Raw genomic sequence first — 10,929 nt, 5'->3', positions numbered from 1 at the left:
AAAATGTAGTTATTCTCCTCACTTTTCTCATATGTGGTATACAGTTTAACACATAATAACCACAAAGCACTTTGAAAATACAAAGGGAAGCTTGTGAATGTAACATTACCAACAGAGATACTAGCCCTTGGACTAGATGGGTCTCGAGAAAAAGTAACAAGAATGGATTTAGCCCTTTGAAGATTAGCTTGAGGAAGAAGTAGAAATATACTTAGCTTAGTTAAATGGACCAAACTTACTTTCTGCAAATATGTATACAGGATAATTAGGAGTAATGAAAAATTGTGAAACAGGAACGCCACTATGAATTTACCACTAGGTTTGAGAAAGTAAACAAAGAGTAAGTGAAGTTTTGCATGTAAAGTCAGAAATCCTGAACAAAGCAGGCTCCTTGGGGAAGGGTAAAAGGAAATAAGGTTTTTCTCACAATTTAAGAAGTTCACTTCTATACAACTTCTAATGAGTTTGCCTTTTGTCCTTAAAATTGTTAGCAGTCTGGTCACTGAATGCCTAATTATCTATCTTCCTGTCTGCACTCTTTCTTCACGTTATGTTCTAAACCATTCAAATTACCCCTGCCCAAATCACTATCTTTACCTGCTACTTTGAACACATCAGCTGCCTCACAATGCCTTGTTATCCTCTGTATTGAATTACCCATTCAGGATTTCAAGACCCTCCATTAATCCACCCCAATTTAGTCTCTTCCTGATCCTTCTCTACCTTTGTTCCTTTTCATACACTTTCTCCTCATATACCTGAAACAAACCCCCATCCTTGCATATGTCATCTTTCTTCACCTTTATTGAAAATCAACACATATTTGATGTGAGGTCTGCAGGAGGGAGCCAAGTCTATTTAATAAAGGAGATTGGCGCCAAGCTCCCCCTCCCTGTTTCTATCAGGGAGGAGAAGTGAGGACATAATGTTCAGGAGCAGAAGGTGGAAGAATGCTGCTGGGTAGAGACTGCTTGAAATATGGGGCAGTTCTGAATATTAAGAGGATCTTCAGTATTTTAGGATTCGTCTCATCCTTTCATTCCTTCAATTAAAGCTTTATCTTTATTGTTTTTAACAAAGGCCTCAGTTGATATGCTGCTTTCCTTGTCACACCTCCCTTGGTGAAGGTATGCAGTGGTCACTATCAGATCCCTAGAGTGAGGGGAGGAAGAGTGATTCCCAGTTAGTGAAGTGGGCACAACATATCAGGAAGGTTATTACAAAGAGAGGGTGGCAGTGTATATGTAATGAAATTTTACATCAGCACATACTCTTGAGGAGTAAAACTCTTCGGCAGGGGCAAGAAGGACCATTCTTTAATTAGATCCAACATGAGTGATGTGGGCAGTTTGGTTCCTGACAGATATTAAGCTTAGAAACAGTATATATTTTGGATTTTTAATTTTTATTCACTTCCATATAACAGCATATATAAAATGTTGCACAGACAAAAAGCATTTCTGAAACTTGGTCACTCCTTTTAGATTGGCACAGATTACATACTTTTCAAAAAAATCAATGGTGGAAGAATTTTCATCTCTTTTAAGGCTAGATTTGATTTGGAAATAGCCAAAAGTCACTGAGACTAAGTCTGGTGAAACATGGTGGGGAATAACCTGAATATAATTGTTAGTGAAATAAGCATGTAAAAGGATGACCTATTTTACTGTTAAAACATCTCACAACATGCCACCCTCAAAGGAAAATTTTTACTGGGATATGTAACTGTTTTGAAAGTTTTGTTTAGGGTACAGAAATATGTATCTGATTTTATGATGTTAGAGGGAGAATGGGCATAGCTAAGGGAAGACTGCAAAATATTCAGCTTCTTTGGAGGCCAGGTGATAATTTCCATCAACCTGCTAGTGCTTCAGGATGATAAGCAGCTTTCGTATCAACTGTGGAGTGGTAGGTCTGCTTCACTTAAATGAGTGACACAGCTGTTGGGAAGCAGGAAATGGTGCTGGATTACACACAGACAACCAAAACTAACAAACACACATAGGCTTCCTAGTATGTAAATTATTTTTGAGGTTTAAGATTTCCTTTTACAGAATTTAGTATATAACAGATTCAAAAACCAAACTCCTTGACCTCCCAATATTAAATAACTAAATGTGCAAAAGAACCACCATTAAATAGCACATAAAAAGCTATACATTTTCTATGAAACATTATGTGCACAGATTTTCAAAGCTGTGAAAATGCAATAAAGAGCACAACACATTTTGGTCACTTTATTAAATGACATTAAATAGTTTAAGTTTCAACTACTAAACAGCACTTTGAATGGTGAAAACACAGATAGTATTATTGTCATACTTGAATGCTTTTCTTTAAAAACACAATTCCAGTCCTTATATATATTACAAAACAGCCTTAAAGGAAGAAGTGACATCTTTTCTACAGTACTTAAGATACTCAATACGGAACTGAAAAGCAGTCTAACAGAAACAAAGGCAAGTCTTCACAGCTGTATGATTTCAGCAGCCAAAGCTGGATGATGGACTGAAACATTACTATACAACTGGGACAAAACATATACAATATCACAATACTAAGCAAAAACGCTTTACACCCGAAGAAATAAAACAGGTTACAAAATGTGGAGAATTTAGCAGGCAAAACTGTATTACAAGCAACATTTTAAATCATCATTTTTTTAAGCCATTGCAACTATTTAAAACATCTAAAACAAATATAAAAATGAGCCTTTTAGTATCTTATTGACATGATTTTATCTTTAAATATTTGTTAAAGCTTGATGTTATACTCAAAGTACATATTATGTAGCTAAAATGTCAAGTGAAGATTGTATGCAAAGTGATCCAAGTTTTATCCCAAACTATTTCCAATTAACCTTTCTATGTATTATTCTTTAAGTCATAGTTTCATTCATGGTTTCATTCAAGGTTTAGAAGGTTGCCTAAAATTTTGACATCTATGTCTTTGAGCAAGTAATCAGACCGTGGTGAAAGTTCCCAGGTTGAGTAAATCAGGTTTAAAGTATTCTGGACTTCTAGCAATACCAACTGATAAGAGCTGGCCAGAGTATATTGTCTTCAAATATTTATTTCACAAATCTTGTCTTTTTCATTTCTTCTAAAGTAAAAACACATCCCGCAGTGAAATAAATTTGATTATATGGCTGGCATAATATCCAAATATGGGAAGGTGGAGGGTGGATCCACCAAACCTCAAAATTCTACATGACAAACTTAGTACTCTTGAATGTTCTACCACTAGTTCTTTCAAGATAAAAGTGGACATCTCTTAATCGTCCAAACAACTCAAAACAGTTTTAGCTAATGTTAAACTCATTCTAACTCAGTGATACCTCGAGCAAATCCTCCACCCAGCTTTTTTTTTTTTTTTTTGGAATTTGTTAGCTATTTCCACTACATGTTACATCGCCATCTCAAAAATGGTTTCGCCATGTTGAGTTGACTCTCATAGTCTAACAATCTTTTTCTTTAAGAAACTCAAGCAACCAAATTTGTACATGAATAAGCATATAGGTCATTTTTACAAGCCTGGATTAAGAAAAACAACAATGTAAAACCTCATAAAAGGGCATTAGATGAATTTTGATTAGAAAATTGCCTCACAGATCTAAACTAAAAAAAAATTGAGCTTTAAAACATAATTTATGTAAGAAAATACAGTTGGGGAAAAAGAACATACTGATGAGAGAAAAGAAGAGGAAGCGCATAGAAGCCAGTGATCCTTATCTTTAGGAGGAATTACTTCACAATACTGACATACTGGGAATTGTTTTAAAGCATATTCCCCATGTGAACTTAAAGTCAGCAATGGTTCTGCCATTTTGATGTTGTTTACAAAACAGGGTGTGAAGCTAACAACCACAATGTCATCCTTAACCTCCTAAAATGCTAGAACTTGATTTTGTTAGTCCACATCCCACTGCCAGCAACAGGATGAAGCACTAGCACTGGCACCAAGCAGTTAAGAGATGTGCCTTATATTAGTGCCAGGAGAGAGAAAATTCAAGTGTGGAAGATAATCCACAACCCTGAAATTTTACCAGTAATTATTTCAGCACATATAACTGAAAATAAAAATGGCAGAAAAGACTAAAGAAGAAAAAGAATTCTCTTCTTAGGCTGTACTTAAGGCTGTTTATACAATGCTAAGATAACTGTAAGACTCCTCCCAGTTTTAGAGCAGTAGTATTTAACAATATTGCACACAATTCTGTGTCAAAGATAACCAACCCTTAGTTTCTAACTTTCAGTCACAGAGATGATATAGCAGGAGCCCAGTTTCAGACTTCAGTCAAAAGAACATTAAAACCATTTCAATCACTTTAGTCAAGAAATGGATAAGTACAAAAGTATTCCATAACTTGAGGAATCAACTCTAAGAACTCAGCTGTGTGTTTTTATATGTAAAGAATGAATATATAAATCAGTATTCTTTCATAAAGTCATTAATTTATGACAATTTTATGGTCACTAAAAGCAGGCATAAAAATTTAGAGAGGAAACCTGTGGAGTTGTTACTGTTATGGAAGGACTTGTTTTCACTGAAAACAATTTGAAAGATCTTCTGTACTCAATGTGTGTAAGAAGATTCTAGGCAACATCACTGACAAATGTCAGGAAGAAATGGTATGCCCTATTAAAAAAAATTTAAAACTAATATGGAAGATTGGCATTTAAGGGGACCAAACTATTTATACAGTTGAGTTCTGTTAAGTCATTGATTCCTAAAAAAATAAAAGATCTTTCTATGATTTTAACAATCTTTTAAGCTTTTAGTGCAAAATCACATTGATTTCCCTGGGGAGGGTCCTGGATTTTTGCTTCTCATTGGGGGTGGCGCACGTTGTAATGGTGGTGGCTGCATACCACCAGCCACGGACTGATACATTCCTCTCATATCAATCTGCTGGTAGTTAGAAGGATTCATGATTAAATTTGGAGGCTTTGGCATCATGAGGTGACCCAGTGTTGCTTGTTGATAAGTCATTTGCTGCTGCTGCTGCTGATTGTACTGTTGCTGGAGCCTTCGGTTCATAAGTATTCGCTGAACACAGCTGATTAACTAAGGAGAGAAAAGGGAGCTGTTACAAGTGCATGACCTGTCTCCAAAGAGGCAGTATCAAATTTTGAGTTAAAATCAATTTGTTAAGGGGGTACCATACCAAAAGAAAAACATATTATTGTTATCACCATTACTAATTTGATGGCATTCACAGGACCATTACTGTAGAAACCAGTTAGTAACACCATTTAGGGCTAAATTCTCTTAATGACTTGACTATTGTAGTGCAAGCAGCATTTAAGTTGGTTGCTATAGTAACCTGTCCTGCACTGTGATTAGTCTCAAGTATTAGTTACAGCACTTTTTTGTCAAGTCTCTTTCTTTGTCCTTCTTTTGAATATTTCACATGATGACAGACAAATAAACACTTTTAGTGACAAACACCAAAGGGAAAAGGCACTTGCAGTGGGAGTAATTCCTACCTGCCTACCTAGAATGTCTCAGATTTCCTAAGATAATTTAAAACCACATAATTCTACAGTGCTTTCTAAGTAAAATTCATGCCACAGAAATTGATTCCCTGGTGTCAAGAGTTGAAATTTCCCAGTGCAAGGTAGATGGCTGCCAAACAACCATGCTAACAAAGATAATCAAGGATTCTGGAATATGTTAGCCTTACAAAGAATTACATAATTTAGTAGGAACCTGTGTCATATATCATTTATAGCTCCACTTGTTATCTCAAATATATTAAAAAGTATACTTATTTGTGGAAGTTGTTTAAAAATAGTAAATGTGGTAAGAGAAGTCTGGCAAAAATTCCTTTTTAGATGTGCAGAATATACAAAAGTAAAATTATATGGAAGAGATGCTATGTAAACTTCAAGGAGATTCATTTGGGAAGCTGTTGCTCCTTTGCAACAAAAGACATTACCTTTATTTGACATTACTAGGTTTATGAATAAAATTTCTTCTGGGAATAACCAATGACCATCCATCCAACCACATATGGGAACAGATATCAACATAGATGTCACACAAACTCATTATTATAAATTCAAGAAAATTAAACATAACCTAGAGATACTCTGAATTCTTACCATCTGTTGTTTTGTCAACACGTCATTGTAGATTGCCTCTCTTCGTTTGACATCAAGCTCCTGGCTGGCTTGTCTACTTAATGCTAATGCCTGTACCTGGGCCTCTGAGAGGTTCATGTTTTCCTTCCACTAGAAGAAAAATTTCTATTTACTCCTTATTGCAGTAGAATTGAAGAAAACAATTTAAAATATTTATAGTCCTTAAAGATATTCAGGATTTTTAAAGTTTTCTTTCCCCCTTTTCCTTTATTCTTTTCTAAAGAAGATGATGATGTAAAAGCAAGGTACTAAACTGTCCACTGTTGTACAAGAGTTAGCTATGCCTGGAGAAAAACTATTTGGATTTAATTCATGCAACTGATAATTAAAATATGTTTATATAAACAACACATACATTCCCATGATTAACTGATTTTCCAATTCTTCGATTTTATATTTCTCTTTTGTACCAACATCTAGATAAAACTGAGATATGTAGCTTGGCACTATTATACAGTTTACTAGTATTTTACTGTTGTAAATCAAGTTATAAGAATTACGGTCTTTCCCCCACAGAAGTAGTGAAGCAAAAAACAAAAGTCAGAATGAATGGTGGGAATAAGAATTGCAAGTTGGTGTAGGACAATTGCCAATTAACTTACTACAGCTGAAATTATATCTTCAAGAGGCTGAATCCTCACTGCTGTCACACTGTTTGTTGCTTCCACAACTTTTTCTCTTCCTTGATTAATGAGGTCCTAGAAGAATGCAAGAAATAACCTTATCAGGGCACATAAAAGACAGCTTAGTTTTAAAAGTATAGGGAGCCTTTCTCTTGCCAATTTACAGCATGTGGCCTTAAAAATCTTTAAGTAATTGAAAAGTACAGCAAAATTCAGCATCAATAAAATGGAGTAAAACTCATCAGTGAGGGTCTTGTTAGGAAGATAAAAATTGGGTTCTATGGTGCCAATAATTTAATAATTTAAATGACTCCATAAGCACATTTTAAAAAGAAAATCACAGATTCAATTACATTATTTAATTACTGGTATATTAAAACCTAGTCCTATTTAACTCATCATTGATCCTATTTTTAAATTATTTCATAATACTATACATTATCATATACTTAAAGTTGCATCTACACTGCTTCAGAATGTAGATCAATGTGTGTATTTATCCCACTTTCAAACACTAAATAATTTGTTTATTCAAAATATCTTATAACTGAAGAAAGTGCTATTTCTCTAGCCAGTCAGCTACCCTATTGTTTCTTAATTAAAATAATTCAAACTATAATAATTCAAGGCCTGATTTCTTTGTGCTCTGAACAAACCACATTTTATTATAACTACGCTGGTTCAAAAAGGTCAACAAATAAAAGAAAAATTTCTAGGTCTATTCAGAGGTAATCTTTTGGGGAATGTGATATTCCTGCATAGGAAACCCTCAACAACAAGGCACTTGAAATTGCCTTTAATTCAAGGCAAAATACTTTCGTACTTCACAACTTACCTCCAGCTGTTGATTACTCATTGCTGATAGGGCTCCCAAATTGAAAGGAATATAAGGAGTTTGAGAGTTAAAACTGACAGGGGGTAAATTGGTCCCAGTTGGTATGTTGAAACGCATGGTCAGTCCCTACAAACAAAAAATTATGCACTTTCCACATTGTGATTTAAAACTTGAAATTCTACATCACCTACTGGTTGAGAAAAAAATCCACATTCTCAGATCTAGGAAATTATTAACACTCCTTCACACACAAACAAAACACCCTTTTCATCTGAAACCAAGATCTTATTACATAGAAAGCTTTAACCCCTAAAGGTGTACTCTTTTCTGATAATTCCCACAGTATGGGGCAACTCAGAGAATTCTGATGAGACTCCTAAAATCACAATGTTAAAGAAGTTTAGTACAATGAATTAGGAGTTTAAAAAGGATTCAGGTATTAGGATAAGGTTTCCCATGCTCAGGCACATTTTTGCTCAAGTGAGGTGGTATTTAAAACAGAGGTGGAACTATTTTAAATAAGGTTGCTGCTGGAGATTGACATTAATGTCCAATAACAGAGTATTTTTGTGTTCTGATAATTGGTCAGAACTTTGAGTTTGGTACACATGCTAAAGCAACATTTACCCCTACCTCCAAACTCAAGTTCCTATATGTCTGCTACTACAGTAAGGGTGTTGATGGAAGTTAAGTGATGCTAAATATACAGCTTCCCACTAATCTCTCAATTTAGTAAGTGCTAATCAGAAATGAGGTTACTACTCTTTAAGGGCAAACATTTTCTTCTCTCCTCTCCTTCAAGTCTACCACCAAAGGCAGCCAAAGCCCATAAACAGACACCCAAACTTGGGGGACTCTGTTCCTGAAGATTCACTATATTATTACCTGTTCCAAATGTGACCCCTTTCTTCCTCCACTGTTCTTTTAAATGACTAACAACAAAAACAACAACAAAAAGCATTTCAGATGAACTACCTTCTTCTCTGCTTCATATTCAGCCCAAGCTGCTTTTCTTTCTTCTTCAGTCAACTCTTCTTCTTCTTTGTGGTCCAAAAGAGAATCATGTTCATGATATCCTACAATGTGTTCTTTATGTATTTGAAGAAGTTCTGCAAGTATGGTGTCCTGTTTAGAAGGGTTGAAATAATAGTTATTTTCTCCCTCTGATCATATTTCCATAATTCTTTGACCTACTGTTAGTCTAGAAACTCGTGCTACTATACATATTTCTGATATATATGATAAATTACCTAGAAAACATTCACAATACATGCAATACCAGCCTCTTATGTAAGAATGTCATATTTATACAGCATGTTTTAGGAGTTTAATTTTTAATGACTACTTTTCATCTTTCAAGCTCTCTTCCTCCAACATTTTTCTAATTTTTTCATATGCATTTTGTTTTGTGCTTTTTTCAGAGTTGATTAAAAAAAAGGCTAACGTAAGTGTGCTAAATTCAGAGATGCTTGTGCTAAACATCATGGCTACTCCTGTTCATACATATTTAACACCTGTATTTATCTATTTTGCTGCACCAGGTCTCTTAGTTGCAGAATGCAGGATCTTTGATCTTCGCTGTAGCATGTGGCATCTTTATAGCTGCAGCATGAGAACTCTAAGTTGCGGCATGTGGGATCCAGTTTCCAGACCAGGGATTGAACCTGAGCCCCTACACTGGGAGCACCAGAGTCTTAGCCACTGAACCACCACGGAAGTCCCTTAATAACTTTATTTTCATAATCACTTTAGCTACCAACCACTATACGAACAAAAACCAAGTCTAAATTAATCAAAACAGCTACAGAACAGTTTAACTGGAACATACAGTCCTTATATTTCAATTGTAAGAAACTCAAATATAAATTACACTATAAGGACCTAGGATCAAATTTAAATTGATATACATTATTTATCATTTTATTATCAAAGTGTCTTTTTTTAAAGTCATGATGTCTTATGTCAGTCTTTTAAGGTTAAAAAACAAAAAGCTTAAAACTTGGAATCACTTATATACTCAGTAAGAACCCCAAACTCCTGCGCTGTATGATTATGATTATAAAAGAGACACACACAAATGGAGATCATGGAGGGTGGGGGTTAAAGTGAACCATGGATATGTCACTTGCTAACAAAAAATTTTAAATATTCAGAAGCTGTTTATTAAAAAATTAAAGATGAAAACCTGGATATATAGAAGGCAAATTAATTCACTTTACAAAAGGATTTTCCATAGCTTCTAACAGCAAGTTTCCTTAGAACATACTTTTTAAACTGAGTGAATTTAATGAAGGAATGTAAATAACGACTGGTCAAAGGAAGGTACAGGGAAGCATATAGTACATTAAATTTAACCTATATTCAATAATGCTTAATGCCTCCATAAGTTTTAGCATAGACAAAGCCCATACTTACAAAGAATTTTGTCTTTACATCTTCAACCATATCTAGAGTATACGATCCAGCACAGGGTAGGAGCTCAAATGTTTGTTATATAACTCAAGATGAAAAATTCAACTCATAAGGCCCTAAGTTTGTTTTTTTTTTCTGTACAACAGCAAATGCTGACACCAATTCCAACCATTTTGATACTTGGTATTATGTTAACAAACTTTTTATCTTGCCACATCAATAAACACTTGGAAAGAATCACTTCATAATTTCATGAAAGAAAATGATTTTTTTTAATGGATACATCTGTAATTAAGATTTTACAATTAATTTTGAATGCATGTGCTATTTCTTTGGTTGAAAACATTAAAAGACCATACAAGGTTCAAGAAAGAAAGTCTACTGGTGGAATGCATATATGCTAATAGATTTAGTTCTTTATTTTTTGGTTTATTTCTTTTAAAATGTTAACTAAACATTTTTCTTCTGTACCAGTATAGAAATCTGCTATCAAAGCTGACTTTCTCTGGCCTATGGCATACAGAACATGTTTATCACAACTAGATAGATCTCCAAAGTTCAGAGTTACTAACCAGGCAGGCAGAGAGATAGGGCAATCTGAATTAAATTTTGTTAAAAGATAATGCTTCCTTAGATGTGTGTCTCCCATGGTTACCCCACCCCACCCCAAGCATGACTCAGAAGAGAGGTATGTAATAAAACCAGATAACACTGACTAATATTTTTAGCAAGTGACCATGCCAAATATAATTAGGAAAGTCAGCTGTTCTACAAAATACCAAATAAATTACAAGACAGAAATGTTCTATGGATAATCCCAATTTTACTTCTGTCTGACAATAAGTGATGTTCTTAAAAGAACTGTAGTCAAAAATCACTTCATTTCTCTAAGACAGTAACCTAAGGGAAAGAG

General features: G+C 34.5%; 1 protein-coding gene across 10 annotated transcripts in view; it reads right to left on the bottom strand.

Moving 5' to 3' along the window:
- Positions 1-2,212: 2,212 nt before the first annotated feature.
- Positions 2,213-10,929, bottom strand: part of ATRX (ATRX chromatin remodeler) — a 281,986-nt gene continuing 273,269 nt past the window's right edge. For all 10 annotated transcript variants that reach the window (XM_043897152.1, XM_043897156.1, XM_043897154.1 and 7 more), the window contains 5 exons: positions 8,580-8,729; positions 7,605-7,730; positions 6,749-6,844; positions 6,108-6,236; positions 2,213-5,067 (listed from right to left, as the gene is read on the bottom strand). In XM_043897152.1, coding sequence (XP_043753087.1) covers positions 4,789-5,067; positions 6,108-6,236; positions 6,749-6,844; positions 7,605-7,730; positions 8,580-8,729 — 780 coding nt within the window. In that variant the 3' untranslated portion in view covers positions 2,213-4,788. The remainder of the gene's footprint in view (positions 5,068-6,107; positions 6,237-6,748; positions 6,845-7,604; positions 7,731-8,579; positions 8,730-10,929) is intronic.

This window comes from Cervus elaphus, chromosome X (assembly GCF_910594005.1).
Source record: "Cervus elaphus chromosome X, mCerEla1.1, whole genome shotgun sequence".
NCBI classification, from domain to species: Eukaryota; Metazoa; Chordata; class Mammalia; order Artiodactyla; family Cervidae; genus Cervus; species Cervus elaphus.
The sequence above is the reverse complement of the archived record's forward strand: the minus strand, read 5'-3'. Positions and strand labels throughout refer to the sequence as shown.